This window comes from Notechis scutatus, chromosome 16, assembly GCF_049901735.1.
Source record: "Notechis scutatus isolate UNSWTSFEM ecotype Mainland chromosome 16, rNotScu1.2, whole genome shotgun sequence".
In the NCBI taxonomy this organism is placed as follows: Eukaryota; Metazoa; Chordata; class Lepidosauria; order Squamata; family Elapidae; genus Notechis; species Notechis scutatus.
The window spans coordinates 5,228,608-5,248,688 of record NC_142024.1 but is presented as its reverse complement, the minus strand read 5'-3'; the positions used below and the strand labels follow the sequence as shown (position 1 = coordinate 5,248,688).

Below are 20,081 nucleotides of genomic sequence, written 5' to 3'. Positions count from 1 at the left end.
TGACGGCCCTTTACCACTATTTTCTGGGCCTTTACCTGTTCCTTGTGAAGCCCAGAACGGACTTCTTAATAGTTGGCCAGGACACGAGGGTCATATACGAACTTGTGTCCACCACCATATCACACGGGGATCCCTCCACTCCCCCCGCCAGTGACTGGATTGTGGCGATTTCCCTTTTCTTTTTTCAACTTGCAAGGGCCTTGCCTTGTGTTTCCTGGTCCCAGTCAGCTCCTCCCAACGGCGGCTTTTTTTTGCAAGCGATGTTTCCCGCCCGCGTCAGCATAGGGGCGGCTCTTAAAGCAGCCGCCGTTTTCGGCTCGCAGAGGAGGCTGCTTTAATGAACCGCAGGGGAAAGGCGTGTCTTCTCAACCCTTGTAAAACATGCCCGGATCGAATGCTTCCCCTCCTGGGTTGTTTTTTTTTCTTTCTTTCTCCACTTTAGAATTAAATTTTATTTTTTTATTATATCATAGAGGGCTGTTCTCCCCCCCCTCCCCGTTTTGCATCTCTTTTTTTCTGGTTTGCAACGGGGTGAAAGCAAAAGGGGGGAGAATCCTCCCCAACCGCTTGTCTGTCGACCAGCTAACCTCTTTTTTTTTTTTTTTAATTTAGTCTTTTTCCCTAAAAAAAAAAAATCGCTTTGGTTTTTAAGCTGATTTTTTCCGTTGTCTCAGCTCCTCCCCACGACGATTTCCAAGTGCTTCTTTTTCTTTTCTTTTTTTCTACCCCCCTCCCACTTTGTTCCTCTTCTTCCTGACTCTAGTGCATGTGTAAAATGGCAGAATGGGGGGCGGGGGATCAATATTTAGGAGATTTAACAAGACTTTTTAATATTTTGTAAATACGTCGGAACTATGTAATTATGTCACTTGTGGTAGTGAAAACATGGCTGGGGGAGGGAGGGAGGGGGAGGGGCAGGGAGGGGAGACGGCCGCGCGGAGGTTTCAAATGACGACGAAGAATCATGCAGCATGGCATAGCGATTTTAAGTTGTTGTTTTTGTTTCCAGAATTCCCAAGGCAAGAAGCCTGGGACAAGTTTTTAAGTAGTGCAGAGAAAACTCAACAGCCACCTCGGAGCTGGCGGACTTGACTGCAGTTTCACACGAGGTCTGTGGATGGGTCCACCCCCCCCACACACACACACACTTTTTTTTTTAAATTAATAAAATAAACGAATCCATTTTTCTTTCCGAAAGGGGGCGGGGGGAAGAAAGAACGAAAGAAAGGTGGTTTGTCCTCTCGGCCACCTTTGGATCCAACTGTTGTTATCCACAGAAGCAACATGGCTCCAGCTTTGGTTGTTGTTTTGAAAGCAGGTTGCACCCAGGAGCCCTTTTAAACGCGGCCCTCTCTGGGTTTACACACTACACTTTCTCAGGAGTTGAGCCACCAAACCAGATCCGGTCCAAGTTCACCTCAGCTGCTGAGGAAGGGTTTTTTTGGTGTGTTTTTTTTTGGTGCCATTCCTCGTTTTGTTGTTTTGTTTTTTGTTTTGAAAACACTCCCATTCATTCCTGTAGCTACTACAACACTAACTTGAGGCGTGGGGTGTTTCTTATCTCCAGCTGCTTATTTTTTTATTTTTATTGAGGGGGCGGGGGAAGAGGGGTAGGGTCTTTGTATACCCCGAACGAATGTGGGGGAGGGGGCTCTTCCTTCCCAACCTCCCTAAAGCGATCGCATCAACATTCCAGATAACGTTGAAGAGTGGTCCAAGAGAACAGACCTAGCTGTTAAATAAAACCTTGCCTGGATGATTTGTGCCCGAAGCAGAACGGTTTCTCTCCAAAAGCCGTTTTACGCACCGGTGTAGCGGCAGGAAATGTCACATTCTCCTAGGTGGAAAGAGGGGGGTTTGGAGGGGGAAGGGGGTAGAGGAAGGGATCTTCTCCCTGTTAATGCAACTTTTTGGAAAAAAGAAAAAGAAAAAAACAATAATTTGCTTTTACGGTTCTTCTCTTGCTCCGTGGCCAAAGCCTGTTTCTAATCATTGCACAGAGCACACAAATACACACACAGAGAGAGACACACACAGCTTCTCTCCTGGTACATGGTAGATCTGCCCCAAACTGGCAAAAGCACAAAAAAAAAAAAAATTTAAAAAGGGAGGAGGAGGAGGATTTCAGCTGCAAAAGTATAGAAGTTTTTTTTGTTGTTTTGTTCTTTTTAAATCTTTACAGCAGGAAGCAAGGAACAGAAAAGGAAAGCAAAGCCCGTGGCAGAAATATTCGGACAGGTAGAAATCTCCCTTTGGTCCTGGCCATCCCACCGTGAAAAAAAATGGGGTGTGCCTGTATCCGTTGGGCAAGGGGAGCGGGGTGGTATGCTTTAATTACATCCCCCCCTTTGAGAACTTCCCTTCACTGCCAAGCCAGGAGTTGTATAGGGTTTCCTTTGGACCGGTCTGATCTCCACAGTGCCTTTGGCAAATGGGACAGCTCTGAAAGCCAAGCGCAGTTTCACTCCCCACCCTTCAAATCATCACCCCTTCCCCTTCTTTTTTTTTTTTTTGCAAAAAAAAAAAAAAAAAAGGACAGGAAAATGAAAACGGTTGATTGATTAAACAGGCAAGGGAAGCTGGTTTGGAAGATTTCCACATGCGACTTTTCACTGGGAACACTCTTAACTTGTGTCTGAATTTGTCCTGTGTTTTGTTGTCACTGTATAGAGAGAAAAAAACAAAAAACCACCCTTAAGCCTTTTTCTCCATGATCCTGTCTCTGTTTAGCAACTGTATTTTAGAGACTGTAAACCTAATCATGTTCACTCAGCCTCCCTCTCCCTCCCTCCCATACTAATATGGAAAGGCTGTAATTTTTTTCCCCCCCCTCTGATGCATTTTGTAGCCATCATGGGTCTTAACATTTCAGATGTGTATATTGGTAAATAGGTCACGTTTGGAAAAGTCTGAGCTACAATAAATTTCTGGTTCTAAAAAAAAGACAAAGAGTTGCTGTCATGTTTGGGGAAGGGAAATCCAGCAGCGTCCTTAATGTTTAGCTACCTACCTACCTACGTGCCAAAGTGGCACAGTAGTTATAGAGTGCAGTAATGCAGGCTCCTTCTGCTGACTGCAATTTGGCAGTTCGAATCTCACCAGGCGCCAGGTTGACTCAGCCTTCCGTCCTTCCAAGGTCGGTAAAATGAGGACCCAGATGGTTGGGGGCAAGAGGCCGACTCGGTAAACCGCATAGGGAGGGCTGGAAAGCAGTATATAAGTCGGAGGGCTATCTTCCTTCCCAGTGGTTACAATGCAGTATTTGCAAGCTAACTCTGCCCACTGTCAGGAGTTCGATCCTGAACAACTGGCTCAAGGCTGACTCGGTCTTCCGTCCTTCCAGGATTGGTAAAACGAGGACCCAAATTATTGGAGGCAAAAGGCTGACTCTGTAAACCACTTAGAAAGGGCTGTGAAGTAGTATATAAGAGCTATTGCTATGTCTGCCTCTATCTGTCTGTCTATATCTACGGTACCTATATACCGTATCTATCTTTCTCTTTTCCTTCCTTCCTTACAAAAATCCTTTGTCCAAAAAGACAAAAGCTTATGTTTAGCTGGTTAATTTAGAATTTAAACTCAAACGCTACGCCTGCTAGTATTTTACTGTTCTTTTTTTCCCTCATTTTATTAAAGGCTAACCCAACCACAGATAGGAGGGATACTGCAGTGTTTATGCCAAACTTTCTGGTTTTCTTCAGATAAGAAGGTAGTCTAGCAATCAACTGGGACCAGCCAGTCCTTTGCCTTTTAATTTGGATTTAAGCCCAGGATTGTAGAGGTAACTTTTTAGCCTTACGGGCCTCTCTTTTCTCTTGTAAGCAATGAGCCTTTCTGTATATTTCTTTTTAAAAAAAAAAAAATGAACCGATATCTTGGCAAGAAGGAAGTGGTGAAATCAGATCCCCCAGATCAATTCAACATTAGATAAGTTTGGGAAGTGTTGCTCAGTTCTTCCCCAGGGATCTTTTTCCCAGATAAGAGGTTTTAAGAAACAAAAAATCCTCAGTATATTTTTTAAAATAAAAGTTTTCCTCCTTGTTCCAAGGTTTGTTCCAGTTAGCCTTCTGTCACCCCCACAACATTTAAAAAATAATAATATGGGGAAAAAACAAATCATAGAAACTTTAATAGACTTGTTTTTCTGGTTTCCCCATTTTTTTTTTCCTGGTTGCTTTTTAAACTTATCAGTTTTTGTTAACTTTTCCTACACTAATGAGAGAAATCCTCCTCAGGAACAGTTTAGTCAGGTGGGAACCCACCCAACAACCGCATTCACACTTCACACAAAATCGTGGCTTAGGGCAGAGGTCTCCAAACTTGGCAACTTTACGATGTGTGGACTTCAACTCCCAGAATTCTCCAGCCAGCAGAGTGAAGTTTGGGGGCCTTTGGCTTAGGGAGTTATGTGAACCAGTGCAAAGATGGCAGGCGGTTTTCCTGCATCCATGTAGCTCCCACCTCAACATATGGCAAAATTTTATCTCGTAGAAGAGGCTCCTCGCCTCATTTCTTTCCCATTGGACATCTCAATTCTAATAAAAAGGATTAGTTTAGGAATTTCGGGCTGTGAAATTCTTCGGAAACAAGCTCAGGCCGCCAGCAGAAAGAAACACCAGCCAAAGTTAGTGGTAAAACAAACTCTGAATTTATTGAAAAGCTGAATTTAAAAAAAAATAAAATGAAAGGGTCATTGGTAAGTGACCAGGTTTTTTTTTTTAAAAAAAAGAATGTAATCTCTAGCTCTGGAAGAGAGAAGTAACTGGAAAAGTTTGCAAGAACATTTTTGCATCGGACAAACCAGGGCGTGTGACCTCATCAGCCATCCAACTCCTGCCAAAACTTCTCACCAAGGGCTCCTCTTTCAAAAGGCAGTTCCTGGCCCTGCAAGACCGGGCATTTTTAATTTTTTTTTTTTTGGGGGTGGGGTCAACATTTTGTGCAAAAACCAAGTTTTTGGAGAGTCCATTTCTTCCTAAAGAGGCCAGCTCTTTCGGAGGCATTCGAAGCCTTGAAACCTTACAACCACCTCAGCTCAACCAGTGAGTGAGTCCTAAGTACCTTTGAGCAGTATAAAATTCAAACCTCACACACACACACACACACACACACACACATCATCATCATCATCGAACTGCGCCATTGCCAGAATCGTGCCACTGTTCATTCCTCATTTGCCCTGGCCATCATCAGTTGGCCAAGGAATCCTCTCCGGGGACTTCCAAGCAGGACCTCCTGGAATAAGGACTTCCTCTCGCCATTCACACCTGGGACGCTTAAAAAGCAGTCCAGCCTCGTTTCATGCCAGGTGTGGAAAGGCCCACCTGCCCCATCCTAAAAGCCAGGGAGGAAGACTCGAAGGGGAGGGTCTCTCCCCTACTGGCGGTTATCCTTGGAGACGTTATGGGCCAGCCAGTTGACTTTGGTCTTCCAGCTCTCGCGAAGGGCCTCGTTGAACTTAAGATGGAATTGCTTCCGGGCCTCTTCATCCGTCTTCCCCAAGGCCAAGGAGTCCTGAAAGGCGTAAAGGAGATCCTTAGGAGGAAAATATCTCTTCACCTAGGTTTTATACACGTAAGAATAGGATAGCGCAGAGCGGAGCAGAACAGAACATGGAATAGAATAGAATTAGAATAGAATAGAATAGAATAGAATAGAATAGAATAGAATAGAATAGAATAGAATAGAATAGAATAGAATAGAATAGAATAGAATAGAATAGACTAAGAGTTGGAAGGGACCTTGGAGATCTTCTAGTCCAACCCCCTGCCTAGGCAGAAAACCCTACACCCCTTCAGACAAAGGGTTATCCAATCTCTGCTTAAAAACCTCCAGTGTTGGAACATTTACAACTTCTGGAGGCGGGTTGTTCCATTGATTCATTGTTCTCACTGTCAGAAATGTTCTCCTTAGTTCCAGGTTGCTTCTCTCCTTGACTTTCCATCCATTGCTTCTTTTTCCTGCCTTCTGGGGCTCTGGAGAATAGCTTGACTCCCTCTTCTTTGGGGCAGCCCCTGAGATATCGGGACACTGCTATTGTGTCACCCCTACTTCTTTTCATCAAACTAACCATTCTGTAACCATTCTTCATGTGTTTTATTCTCCAATCCCCCTGATCCTCTTTGTTGCTCTTCTCTGCACTCTTTCTAGAGTCCCCACATCTTTTTTACATCGTGGCAACCAAAACTGGATGCCGTATTCCAAGTGTGGCCTTATAAAATGGCATGAACACTTCACGCGATCTTGATTCTATCCCTGTGTTTATGCAGCCTAGGACTGGGTTGGCTTTTTTTTGGCAGATGGAAGCAGGAGGCAGGCTGGAAATATCATCTCTTCTTCTTCCTTCCTGCCTCCCTTCCGATGTATATATAATGTCTCTTGCAATCGGCAGAAATCCCTATCCCCCCCACCCCTCCATCTCAGGCCTATATAATTACACGTGGTCTAGCAAAATGGTCTTCAAACCCAGGAGTCATTTGCAATCTAGTGGAAGCAGCCAAACAGCTGGGAACTGCAAGGGTCAAGCCTAACATCTGGTTCTGCAGCAGATGCTTCCTCCTCCTCCGGCTTCTGCCACGCCACATCCCGGTGCCAGTTACTGACTTAGAATTGGGTGGGATTGGACCGGTTCGGACCGGTTTGGGCAAACTGGACGTTAAATTTGCATCTGGTTCGCCCAAACCAGTATTTGAACCGACTGGCTGACCCCACTCCCCACAATCCTCCCAGGAGTCTTATTCACGCGGCCCATTTTCGATGCAGGTAAGTACAGGGTCTGCATGGAGGCTCTGGGAGGGCGAAAAATCAGGCCTGTTTCCAGCTTCCAGAGGGGCCTCCAGAACCTGAGAGAGGCCCTTTTTGCCCTCCCAGAGACCTGAGGGAAGCCCCCAGACCCTGGGGAAGGTGAAAAACAGCCCTCCCAGAAAGTTCTGGTAGGGCACGCCCACCATGGCCACACCCACCCAGCAACCTGGCAGAGAACCGGTTGCTTGTGGGATTTTGGAATCCCACCCCTGCCTAGAATGTTTCCATACCATGAGAGGCTCCTTCCAATCTTCACGGTGTTCAGAAACATTTGACTCTTTGGAAGTTCTTCTGGGTCGAGTCCTCGTTTTTATCAATCTTGGAAGATTTACCAACCTTGAGCCAGTTGGTCAGGATCGAACTCCTGACAGTGGGCAGAGTTAGCCTGCAATACTGCATTCTAACCACTGGGAAGGAAAGGAAGGAAGGAAGGAAATGAGAGGAAATAAGGAAGACAATGAGAAGAACAGAAGGAAGGAAGGAAGGAAATGAGAAGAAATAAGGAAGACAATGAGAAGAACGGAAGGAAGGAAGGAAGGAAGGAAATGAGAGGAAATAAGGAAGACAATAAGAAGGGAAGGAAGGAAGGAAGGAAATGAGAGGAAATAAGGAAGACAATAAGAAGAAGGAAGGAAGGAAATGAGAGGAAATAAGGAAGACAATGAGAAGAACGGAAGGAAGGAAGGAAGGAATAGCCCTTCTTAGACTTAAATACCGCTTCACAGGGCTTTGCAGCCCTCTTCAAGCAGTTTACAGAGTTGGCTTCTTGCTCTCAACAATCTGTGTCCTCCGGAAGAGATTTTGTCTGTGAACCCACTCAACCCTTTTCTTCCTCACCTTGAGATACTGGATGTCTTTGGAGCAGCTCAACTCTGGCAGGCCAGCAGCTTTCATCAGGGAGAAAAGGTGCAAGAAGAGAAGGCCATGGCCTCGGAGGATCATGTAAGCCCTTTCACAGTAATCTCTGAATCTTAAGAAGGGGAAAAAGAAATGGTCACTTTGGGGTAACACCAGCTGTACGTTGACTTGACTTGAACTCTTATTTGGCTTTATAAGTCTGATTCTACACCTGAGAAATTGGTCTCCGGGGGGGGGAAAAAGCACTCTGTGTACATGCAAAGCCACAAGAATCGTCAACATCGTATCAATAAAAAGGAGTAAAGAAGACAGTAAGAAGGATGAGTAATAATGCTACGTGGATAAAAGGGCAAGTTGAGAACAAAGAAGCGCATAGCTGCTGACGTTTTACCCTTTGACACCAAGTCTCCCATATATGACCAGCCATTTCAGAGCCTCCATCCCTACACTCACCTTTCAAACTTCTCGCTGTTGCTGGTTTTCCCCTGCTGGATCACGTGGACGAAGTCATAGGTCAGAATGAAAGGGACCCTCTCGCGGTTGATCCCAAATTTGGTCTTGAAGTTCCCCAGGAAGTGGCCGAAATCAATATGGAACAACTGCCGAGGGAGGTGGAAGGGAAGGAAAAAAAAAACGTTTTTAAAATTCTCACCTTGCAAATCCAGCAGTGCTTTTATTTAAAACAAAAAGGAGCCGCATGCATATCAAAGACTTCTCAATCAAAATTCTGTGTAATACTAGCTTGATACCTGTGCTTTGCTACGAAACTAGGTGGGGTCAGGCTTAGTTTTGGGGGAGGAAAATAAGGGGTGGGGGGGAAATTGTGCCTTTGCCTACCAGCATCCATCAGTATTCATCTGGCTAGTGTCCTGTCAGTATGGGAGAGAGTGGAGGGCTGTGAGGAAAATGAAACCATATTTGCTGTGTGAGCAAGAAGGAAACAGCAAGGAGCCTGGGCGTGGCTTAGCTCAACTGTTCCGTACTAAAGCTGCTTGGTGATCTGAAACTGAAACTGAAACTCCTCTCCTCTGCTTGTGTTTTGCACTTCGAAGAGATTTCTTTTCAGGTGGGCAGGGGGAGTAGAACTCCTTAGCATCAGAGCGTGTTAATAATAATAATATAGGAAATACTCTAAATGCTCTGATGGTCATTTCAAAAAACCCTTTCTTAGTGAGCCCCTAGAAGCCAAGAGGACCATAGGTGAATTTCAAGCTTGTAGGCTTTACGGTTCTGGAGATTTTGTGATGATGCATGAGGGGTCTTTCGCTTTTATGTATATAAATTTAGAAACAAGACAATTTACAATACTGGACATCGCAAATGTGAGTAAATTGTACAACTTGGACAACATTAACCAGCTCGTTGGATTTTTTTAGATTATAAAACAATGTCTTAAAGTGCTATTGCTATATCCACCAATCTAACCTAGGTCCTTACGGAATAAAAAGAGAACTAACAAGGAAGGGTCAGCTATCATGATCTCAGAATACCTGTCCATTCTCTCGCACCATGATGTTGTCGCTGTGACGGTCCCCAATCCCCAAAACATACGTCGCCACACAATATCCGGCACATGAGAGCGTGAATTCCTCAATGGCTTGCTCCAGAGCATCACTACACAAGAGAGGAGGAACAGGCTGATGAAGGAAAAAGTCAACTTGCCTCTTTTGCAAGGCAGCTTAAAAACTCACCCTGTGGTACCCTTTCAAAGCAGCAATGGCCAAAAAAAGCCAAGATCGAATTCCTATCCTTTAAGCTCCGCTGTCCTTAATTCTTATGGTTTTTAAGAAAGATAATTCATCTAGTTAAGCATCTGAAGGCCTCAGAAGTTTCATGAGAAGATCTACTTAGAGCAGGGGTCTTCAGCTTTAAGACTTGTGGACTTCAACTCCCAGAATTCCTCCTCCAGTCATGTTAGTCCAGGAATTCTGGAAGTTGAAGTCCACAAGTCTTAAAGCTGTCAAGTTTGAAGACCCCTGCTCTAAGTAGATCTTGCCAAATCATTGAAGATCTGGGTACCAACCAGTCAAAAACATGTCCACTTTCCATGTGTCTTCTCAAACCAGAAGATCTTCCCCTCTATTCCTTTCAGCTAAATTAGTTGAGTAGGTAATGGCCAATGGACAGGACCTTATTTCTGAGTAACCTTTATCCATCCGGTCTCATCTTCATCGTCTTTTCAAGCCTGGGTTTGTTTAGGACCCCCTTTTATTCTGAGCCTCTTTGTTCAAGATCTGATCCCAGCGTCGGCCATGCTAGTGGAGATTACTGGGAGTTGTAGTCCCAACCCATCTAGAAGGCCTGGGGCCTTCCTTAGAACATACCCGGGATTTTTGGATTTCAGCCAATTCAGGAGGGCATCCTTGTTGAAAGCGGCAGTGGCCGCCATGTTGCTCTTGTTGAGTTGAATGTTGGCGATGGTGTCTGAATTCATCACCACTTCGATCAGCCCCATCTTGTCTCCCGTGGAAAGGCAGCCGTAAGGGGTCATCCTTCAGAGGAGAGAGAGGAAGAGAGAGAGGGATCATCAGATCCTGCCCTGGTGGGGTGAAACGTGAGGTGTCGGGAGGGTGCCGACACCTCCACCAAGCCCAAATAGAGATCAAACTCATGCGAGCAAGCTTGGTGTCAGGACTCCTCCATTCAAATCATAAGTCTCTAGCCGCATCTATCAGAGTAAAAAAGATTTGATTTATTAGGAGTTGACATGTTGGCGTTTCCCGGTTGCAGCCGACTCTGGCACATCCTTCATTTCACCCTTGACCGTGGTCTTCCCCCCACCCCCTGGATGTATATTCTCCAATGAGACACATCCATAGCCAAGAGCCATCAATCATGCTCTCCAGTAATAATCTTGCGTGCCAGAAGCTTCGGTTGCCAAAGCGATTATCTGAAGCATTTAAGGAATGCACTGCTTTCCCCCGCTCCCTTTCTGCTGGCAATTCAAAAGACCAAAGGAGTATTTTTTTAGTTGACACTTGGAAGAAGGATCAGGTGAAGATCAAAGAGAGGGAAAGGGAAGTCTTCATCGGAACTTATGGGAATTAATGGATGGAAGAGAAGACTGTAGAACAGGGGGGGTCAAATTCAATTTCATTGAGGGCCACATCAGGCCAGCTTGATGTCAACTCATGTCAGGGGGAACCTGTGGTAGCCTGAATGCTCTGACAGTGAAAATGGACTCCTGAGCTCGGTTTTTAGCCGTGACAGCCTCCTGCAGTCCTCTGCCAGCGAAAACGGAAACCGTCGTGGCTAAAAACGGAATCTGGGAGGGACGTGCATAGGTCTCCCGAGCTCCGTTTTCACTGGCCGAGGCACGGCGGGCCAATCCTTTGCTGTTTCCTGGGCAGCCCATCGGGCCAGATCTGGCTCGCGGACCTTGAGTTTGACCCCCCTGCGGTAGAAGAAACAGGATGGAGAGGGTTCATCAGCACCCTTCCAGGCTTGCATGGCCGCCGCAGAAAGCGAAGTATGAAGTTCTGTGGGGCAGCTTACCCCCAAGCATCAACTCACCTCAAGTCGAGACCTTCTTGCTTCCATAAGATATCCATGAGTTGGATCATTTGGAGCGTCAACATATCCTGGCGAAGATCTGCCGAATAGGGAAAGGTTGATTTGGCCCTTTGTCTCTGGCTGTCGCTGGCTGTCGCTGGCTGTCTGTCTCTCTGTCTCTCTCTCTGTGTGTCTCTGTCCCTGTCTGTCTGCGTCTATCTGTCTCTCTCTCCCTCCCCCTCTCTCTATCCTACAACCCTCAACTTTCTCCAACCAGAAATCACAGGGATGAAATCCTGTCCATCCATCACCCTGGATTTTTCAGCTGGACCACAAGGGGGCGCTTTGGCTAGGCAGAACCAAGCAAAACTCTGCCACTAATGTGGAGATGGATCTGATAACGTTAGCTAGTTTGGTAATGAAACGTCTCAGGAAAATAAGCTCAGAGCGTGCCAAGGACCCCTGGAGGCAGAATTCTTTGGCATTACTTAAAGTCCCCTGCAGCCCTTATCGTCTCACCCATATTTTTAATGTTTTTCTCTCTCCTTGGAGCCGAAGTCTTTATGGAAGAAGATGGGCCCACCTCCTCTTTTAATTTAAGAAAAACACTGAACACCCACTCTGAGGTAGAAGCTTCCTTTTAAACCTTCACTGTAGTGGAAGTAGAAAGTGACCTCATCAAACCGTGTGTGAGGCCATCTACCCTGACCCCTTGTACACAGTCTCTTGCTAACCAAAAGCTGGGTTTGTTGCTCTCTCTTACCGTCCCCGTTTTTGAATATCAAGCCAGTGCTGGGTCCTCCCGCCTCGCCGTTGTTAAACATAATCCACAGCGGTTTCATCTTGGAATCCATGACGGTGCAAAGCTCTACACTGAAAAGAGGCACATACAAAAAATGTGTGCTTGTGTGTGTGTGTGGAGAGGGGTGGTGGTGACACACAACTCAAATCCCTAATTAAAAGAGGGCGGAAATATCCTTGCCACTCCTTAAACTGGAGAACTGACCTAAACACACACATACACACACGCTAACTTTGAAGTGAAATCAGCATTTCTCAACCTTGGCCATTTTAAGTGGGGTGGTGGACTTCCAACTCCCAGAATTCCCCAGTGGGGTTGTAAACAATAATAGAATACTTGATTGGCCAAGTGTGACTGGATGCACAAAGAATTTGTCTCTGGGGCAGAAGTGCTCAGATGCCACTGGAGCTTTGCTGGCTGGGGAGTACTGGGTGTTGAAGTCCACCCCTCTTAAAATTGCATAGGTTGAGAAACACTGAGTTAAATCAGTCACTATTATGAGGTGGTAGTTCTCTAAATTCAAATGAATGAATGAATGTTTCTGCTATTTCTCCCTCTTTCCTCATTCACCCCAACTTCATCTCAGCACTGCAATGCCCATCAATTTTAGCAGTTGCTAAAAAAAAATCATGACCCTTGACCAACATTAATTCTATCATTTAACCCAGCAAGACTGGGCTGGCCTTCTCACAAGATCTTATTCATTTTTCAGGCCCATCCTGAACCATCCGTTCCCCCCTGCCTTTCTCCAGCGCTCTTACCTGACTCTTGCCAGGAAGATTCGGGGATCCAGAGGGGACTGGAGATGGGAGAGGGCCTCCAGGTAGGTCTCTTGGCGCATACAGGTGTGCATGAACTCCTTGGTTTGAGGTTTGGTGTTTTTTTGAGCGCTGACTTTGATGAGGTCATTGAGGGCCTTCAGCTTGTTGAGGGCTTCGCTCTTGAAGCCGGAGAGAGAGAGAGAAAGTTAGGTCAACTGGATCCCACGGGGGGCTCGCGAAGACAATCCTCTCGAGGTTGGACATAATAATAGAATACTTCATTGGGCAAATGTGATCAGACACACAAGTTCTCAGAAGTTCTCAGATACCACTTGAGTTGAATCCGGAGGGAGACAGAAAGTTAGATCACATGGAAGTCAGATCAGCGTAAATAGAACTGAACTGAACTGAATTGAATTCTTTATTGGCCAAGTGTGATTGGACACACAAGGAATCTGTCTTGGTGCAAATGCTCACAGTGTAAAAAGAATAGAATTGAATAGGAACCAAAGCAGTTCAATTAGATTCCGAGTCCTCCTTGAAGCTCTGTGTATGCTGGTCGTTGTTTTCTGGTACTTTGGGTGGTTTCTGTTACAATTAATTTGGATCCTTCTGTTTTTGGCAGCATTCCACAGCACTGGCAGGTGTGTGCTTATCTTGGGGAACTGTTTATAATTCGTTTGGCTGGGAATGCAAGTAATTCCCAGCGTTGCAATAAAATAGGTTTTGCTTTTAAAATAAGTTTGTGTTTTGAAGCCTGGGTCAGAACACTTACTTTCTCAGGCCAGGCGAGGAGTGATGGGGAGGGGAGGGGTGGGGCCAGCCAGTGGTGGGATCAGCCAACAGGGAGCCGCAGCAGAGGGCCAAAAGAGCTGCATGTGGCTCCAGAGCCGCAGGTTTGCCGACCCCTGCCCAAGACCACTCTCACTTCCCAAGGGAGCCTCCTTACCTGTTTCATTAGAGCTTTGATATGGTCAGCGTTTCCCCGGCAGTAGGCCTCGAGAATCAGGCCAAACCTTAAGGCAAGCGAAGGGAAGTGCATTTCCGATCTAACCACAGTTCAGTGTCGAAGGAGACATGGAACCCGAGCAAGAAAAAAAAAAAGACAGAATTTTAATCCCGGGGGGAGTTACAATAGATTGCTACAACCCCTGGGCAGCTGTGGCTCATTGAATCTCTTCTTATCTCCCGCTCGTTTGACCTTTAGTAGTTCAGATTCGTGTAGGGAGCTTAAGCTTGCAATCAAGTTTTATACTCATTTGAACTGCCTGAATCTGAGGACAAGAAGCAAAGGGTGGAAACTAATCAAACAACTTAGAATTAAGGAGAAATTTCCTGACGGTTAGAACAATTTAATCAGTGAAACAACTTGCCTCCAGAATTGTAAATACTCTAAATGCTGAAAGTTTTTAAAAAGATGTTGGATAACCCTTTGTCTGAAGTGGTGTAGGGTTTCCTGCCTAAGCAGGGGAGAAAACCTCCAAGGTCCCTTCCAACTCTCTTTATTCTATTCCTGATTTCCCCGGGGGGCTTGACAAATTAGTGTACATATAAGTGACAATAAAGTTATTCTAAGTCTAATCAGCATATATTCAAATGAAATTCTGTTGCACACAGCTCTCAAAGGGTCACCACCTCCAATCTACACTGCCTAAACATGACAAAATAAATAAATGCAAAATGGTGTATATACCCACATATATAGTATATGACCCAGATAGTTATAGTTATTCTCAGTTAACTAAGCCTCCGTGTTCCAGGGCAGCCTATCTCCAAATCTCAGCTGCTCAGAAGTGAATATAAGCAAAGAGCTGTGGATGGATGGATGGATGGATGGATGGATGGATGGATGGGAGAGGGAAATAAATAGATGGATGGGGTGTCCGTCGTCATTTCCTCAAAATTTCCAATCCCAGAGAACGGGCCGTAAACCCACCTTGCTTCTCCCAAAACCTCTTTTCTCACCTGAGATGCCAGAAGAGGAAATGGCCGACCTTCCGGTTGGATAAGGCCCTTCCCAAAAGGAACTTGGTTAATTCACAGTCTAAGTAGGACTGGTATTTCAAAACCTGAACCAGCTGTAAAAGATACTGGAACAATTCGGCATCCCTGCGGGGGGGAGAGCAGAGGGTTAATCGATGGCTCCCTCACTTGCGTAGCCATTCGGACAACCCATGTTTAACCCCCAGGGAATTATCCTGCTTTTTTTTTCTGGGTTTCCAGGTTTAAACTAACCACGATCCAGGTTTAAACTAACCCATCTTGGCCAGTTGAGGGAAAGGAGCTGTCAGATCTTTAAAACAACCGGGTTAAGCAGCTGAACTAGATCTCTCTCTCTTTAGAGGATTGGTTTGACTCCCATCCTGGGGACAAGGATGATGAGAGTTGTACTCCAATCTGCCTGGGGAGGGCCACATTCAGGGGAAGGCGAGTTCAACAACCTCCTTTTCCATCCCCTCATTCGCAATTTAATCTCACCCTGTGTTGTGTCACGTACTTTTTGCCCTGTTTTTCTCAACAGCAAAAAGATACCAAGGCACAACGAACCTAGCTTGATAACGATATTTTTTCAATCTGGGCAAATTTTAACCTGGGAGTTGAAATCGACCCAACTCGCAGAATTCATGGCTGGCTGGGGAATTCTGGGAGTCGAAACCCACTGTCAACTCATAAAATATTTCTGTGGTCTTTTTAGAGTTGCCAACAGCAGGGGAGGGGGAAGCAGTGCAGCAGCTTGCATTCCATAAATGTTTTCAAAGATAGTTTCTAGGTGACCGAAGTTTCTGCCGTGCAAAATTCCAACTGGAGAGCCTGAGGGATGACTCTTGGCTACGGATGTGTCCCATTGGAGAATATGAATTAGAATACACCCAGGGGGTAGAGGAAAACCAGGGTCAAGGGTGACAATTAACGATGTGTGCCTCAGAGTCAGCTACACCCAGGCAGTGCCGCATCTTTTAACTCCCAATAAATCCTTTTGGAGTTTGGCTAGAGACTCATGATTTAAATGGGGTTAAGTGTCGGAATCCTGACACCCACCCAATCTTAAAATCGTCCGAGGTTGAAAAACAGCGCCCTGGGTTGAAGTTTGTCCCCCTTTTTAAAATTAAAACCCGAAATGGTATTACAGCAGAGCTGCAGTATTTCCTCTGCAGTATTTCCTCTACAGCCTCTTCCTTTCCTTTCTCTTCCTCACCCCATCCCTCTCGGCTTTCTCTTCCTCTTTGAGAGAGATGAATTTTAACTCACGTCAGCTTTTTCAGGGAGTTGACGGTGAAGCGGCTCACGTGAGGGTCAGGGAAATTGAAATCCAAAAGCTCCAAGGCGTTGAGAACAGGCAGCTCGGGCCAGGATTGCAGCAAAAATATCATCTGCAAGAAAAAGCACAGGATCAGCTCTGGATCAGGCCACCTTTGGGTCGTCCCTGCCTTCCATCGGAAGAGCACTGAAGGTAACGCTGCCCTGGTATACTGCCCCTAAATAAGGAGGCTTGATTTAACAGCCTGGCCTATACAGGTAGTCCTCAACGTATGGCTCCAATTGAGGTTGCTCAATGAAACAAAAACAAAAAAGCATCTTTGGGACACTTTTGCATTACTATTTTTATTTTATTTTTTGCATTTTAGTATTTAATGACTACGGGCCTCAGAGTTTATGGATTGATAGTATAGTTAGGCCACGTGTGACTGATGGACTGGATACCAAATGGTGATTGTAATATAGATTTTATCTTGTTATTTATTATTTTATTCTAGAACCTTTTAACTGGATAGGCATTGAGTGTTTTTATTCGTTCTGGTCTTTGACCGTAATAAACTTGATTTGGGTTAACAGCAGTTAACAATCCAGGAAAGAACAGGCACGCTATTTTGGTGAATTTGGGGCAGGTTTCTAGACAGGTTTCTAGAAGTTAGGATTTAATTGCTTGTCATCCCCGGCTAAATATTTTATCCCCGGCAGATCTTAACTAAAATTCTCACCTGGGCAACATCCTCGTGTTTATTCCACTTGGTTACCATAAGCAGTTTAGCCAATGCTCCCGGATATTGATCCCGGATCTGGTACCTCATCTTCCACACCAAATCTTTCTCGTGTTCATACAGTTCGATGCAGGATCTCCGTTCCAGGATCTCCTTCAGCTGCTGTTTCTAAACGGATCACAAGGTGGCAGTTAAGAGCAAGACAGAAAGCTAACAATTATGCCACTATAAAAGGAGCAAGTTAAATATATTTATAGGAAGGCTTTTTGAAAAGGGGACGGATGGACGAGAGAAGATCTGTCTTTGTGGGTTTTTTGCAGGCTTATGGGGAAAAGAAAATGGGGGGGAAATTGTTTGTTTTCTGTCTTGCTTCAGGGATAGCAAAATGAGCCCCCCCCAATAATGGAATGTGCAGAAATGAGTAAATTGACATTCGAAATTAGAGAGCAAGAAGATAAACAATATTATGAACTATGGGATTTATTTTATCAATGGCTAGATAAGAAAATAGGGAAATAAAATACATTATAATATACAATATAATAGTAAAGAGAAGACAATGTAATGATATGTTATCATTGAATATAATGATTATAATGGAACGTATGATAATATAAATTAGATTTTGTAAAAGTTAAATTTTGCTCAAAAAGGATGATGTGAATTTATAATTATAGTCTAATAAGGAGATAATAACAATAAATATAATATGCATAGCTGATTTTTATATGTAGTTTAATCTAAACCAGAAGAGAGAGACTGTTGATATTGTGTTGATACTGCATGTAATGGAAAGATGGGTTTTTTTGATGGTTTATGTTTGTATTTGTTAATGTTTGTTGTCTAAATAAATAAATAAAATTAAAAAGAAAAAAAGAAATTAAAATGGGGCCCAAAAGGGGAAGCCTGCATGACAAAAGCGGTGAGGTTTACAGTCATTTAGTTCAGGAGAGGAAAAGGAAATACATAAAAGTATCACGAAAGGGGTATAAAATTAAGCCTGGCGTGTTGAGTAGAAAAGATCTTTTCTATGGCAAAGAAGCGGTTTTTCAACCTTGAAGATGGGTGGGCTTCAACTCCCAGAATTCCCTAGCCACCAAGTCTATTCCTACAACTATTTTTTTTTTTAAAAAAAATTGCTTTTCTTTCCATCATGTTACTGGATTTAAATAAAAAAGTCTTTGAAGATCCAGTCTTGGCTTCTAAAGAGGGCATATGCTTGTCTCTTTTGCTTACTCCCTTCCAGCTCTAGTTATTCTTTTTTTCTAATTTAACAATCACAACCTGGGACAAGAATTTTCAATGCTGAGCAAGGCCATTGTTGAGATGATTTTGCCTGATTTTGCAACCGTTTTATTTTGCCATGACGGCTAGAGAAATCACCATTGTTAAGCAAATCATGCAGCCGCAAAGCGGTTGTATGAAGTGCCATGACGATAAAGTAAACTAAATGGATGGCTCTACCCCGAGGACTAACTCCATCCTCCTTGCACACCTCATTCCCATTTTAAGCAGAATATTTCTGCATGGCACCCCAGATACAGCTCAAAACATCCACCAGACTTTAAAAAACAAAACAACCAAGTTTGTTTCTTGCTGACCTCTTCTGGATCCTCTCCCGTACCGCAGGCACAATGGCCATTTTGCCCCTTTTCTAAGATCTGAAACAATAAAACACACACACACACACACACAAAAGTGGTAGTTGAACACTGTTCTCCCAAGAAAGATGGACTTCAAGAGAAAATGGCTTCAGTTATCAGCCTGTCTTCGTTTTCCCATCGTTTGGGGGGGCGGGGGCATTCCCCGTTGGCATTTTTCTTGCTGAATCCCAATTGAGTAGCCTATGGCAAATTTCTTTGAAAACCCATCAAATTGTTCTTCAAAGACACCGCTAGTCCCGTCTCTGGGACTTGACAAGGAGGCCACATGGAATCGGTCGCTCCCGGATTAAAACTGACCAAGAGATCCACTTCCTTTCGGCTGATATTTTCTAGAAATCTTTCAATTTTTTTAAAAAAAAGAGGTTGGAAGAAGAAGTAGGAAAAGGAGGAGGAGGAGGAAGAAGGAGGAAGAGGAAGGAGGAGGAGGAGGACTGATGGAAGGGATGAGGGGAGAAGGAGAAGGATAGTGGAAGGAGGAGGAGGAGGAGGAGGAGGAGGAGGAGGAGGAAGAAGAAAAGAAGAAGAAAAGAAGAAGAAGAAGAAGAAGAAGAAGAAGAAGAAGAAGAAGAAGAAGAAGAAGAAGAAGAAGAAGAAGAAGAAGAAAAGGAGGAGGAGAAGGGAAGGGAAAGGAAAGGAAGGAAGGAAAGAGAAAGAAAGAAAGAAAAACAAAAAAGAAAGAAAGAAAGACAAAGAAAGAAAGAGAAAGAATCCCAAACAGATTTTCCACCATTCAACCTGAATACATTTGAATTTCGGATGGAAAAACGTGACGTGATGATGTGGATCCCTTTTGGGAAGGAAAGTACAACACCACCCCACCACTCCACACACACACACTGGGATCTTGTTAAGTTTGGGAACCAGAAGATCCAGATCTGATTCTGAGTGTCCCCGCGCCCTCTTTGCTTGCCTTTGGGGACAACCTCAACCCACAAACACCAAGAGAACCAAGGCAAATCGTCCCAGTGGCCCAGAACACATCCACAGCCCACAATGGATTGGACACGACTTCGCAACTCACAACAACCCAAAAACACAAAACAAGCAGCAGGGAACACATCAACACAAGCCTCACCTGTCTCATGGAAGGGTAGTAGATCGGGTACAACGAAATGCCGGGGAAGCGGATGAAAAGCGTGGCGGCACTCTCGGCATTGGGATTGGTCTGGATGGTGCCCGTCGGGTTCAACAATTCTCCTTTCTCATCTGCAAGGCAAAAGGGCTCTAGCTGCCAATCGGCTCCGTTGGAACGCAGAGCCTCGCTTGGCTAGGTTTACTACTGGGCTGCCGTAAACCCGGCCTGCTGGAACAAACCACAATCGCCAGGGCATTTATCCCACCCGTGTCCTGCGTGAACTGGGCCTCCGCATCCGATATCGGCAAATTCCAGGATGACCGAGTCCACGCTTTGCAGTTGCACTTATCTGCAACTGGTTGAAAGTTGAGCTAAGTTGAGCCTCCCTATCCAAGAGCAGTCCTGCACTCTTCTAAACTACATGATCAAATGACACACACCCCCGCCCACAGCAGGGTGTCTACCCTGGTGGGTTATGGAAGACCTCCAGTTTTAAGACGAGATTAGACAAACTGTTTGTCTAAAATGGTGTAGGGTTTCCCTGCTTGAGAGCGGGTTGGACTAGAGGACCTCTGAGGTCCCTTCCAGGGGTGGGCTTCAAATTTTTTAGCAAGGGGCTCTCTGCCCTAATGACTGGCTGGGTGG

At 44.9% G+C, this 20,081-nt stretch overlaps 1 protein-coding gene across 2 annotated transcripts in view; it reads right to left on the bottom strand.

Moving 5' to 3' along the window:
• Positions 1-4,625: 4,625 nt before the first annotated feature.
• The window catches only part of PIK3CD (phosphatidylinositol-4,5-bisphosphate 3-kinase catalytic subunit delta), a 31,861-nt gene continuing 16,405 nt past the window's right edge, over positions 4,626-20,081 (bottom strand). The window contains exons 10-23 of one of the 2 annotated variants that reach the window (XM_026686451.2): positions 19,437-19,567; positions 18,299-18,358; positions 16,698-16,865; positions 15,967-16,088; positions 14,683-14,826; positions 13,667-13,766; positions 12,718-12,896; positions 11,918-12,027; positions 11,176-11,254; positions 9,987-10,154; positions 9,153-9,276; positions 8,116-8,261; positions 7,642-7,774; positions 4,626-5,514 (exon numbers count right to left, since the gene is read on the bottom strand). In XM_026686451.2, coding sequence (XP_026542236.1) covers positions 5,377-5,514; positions 7,642-7,774; positions 8,116-8,261; positions 9,153-9,276; positions 9,987-10,154; positions 11,176-11,254; positions 11,918-12,027; positions 12,718-12,896; positions 13,667-13,766; positions 14,683-14,826; positions 15,967-16,088; positions 16,698-16,865; positions 18,299-18,358; positions 19,437-19,567 — 1,802 coding nt within the window. In that variant the 3' untranslated portion in view covers positions 4,626-5,376. The remainder of the gene's footprint in view (positions 5,515-7,641; positions 7,775-8,115; positions 8,262-9,152; positions 9,277-9,986; positions 10,155-11,175; positions 11,255-11,917; positions 12,028-12,717; positions 12,897-13,666; positions 13,767-14,682; positions 14,827-15,966; positions 16,089-16,697; positions 16,866-18,298; positions 18,359-19,436; positions 19,568-20,081) is intronic. The other variant, XM_087944597.1, reaches the window with a different exon arrangement.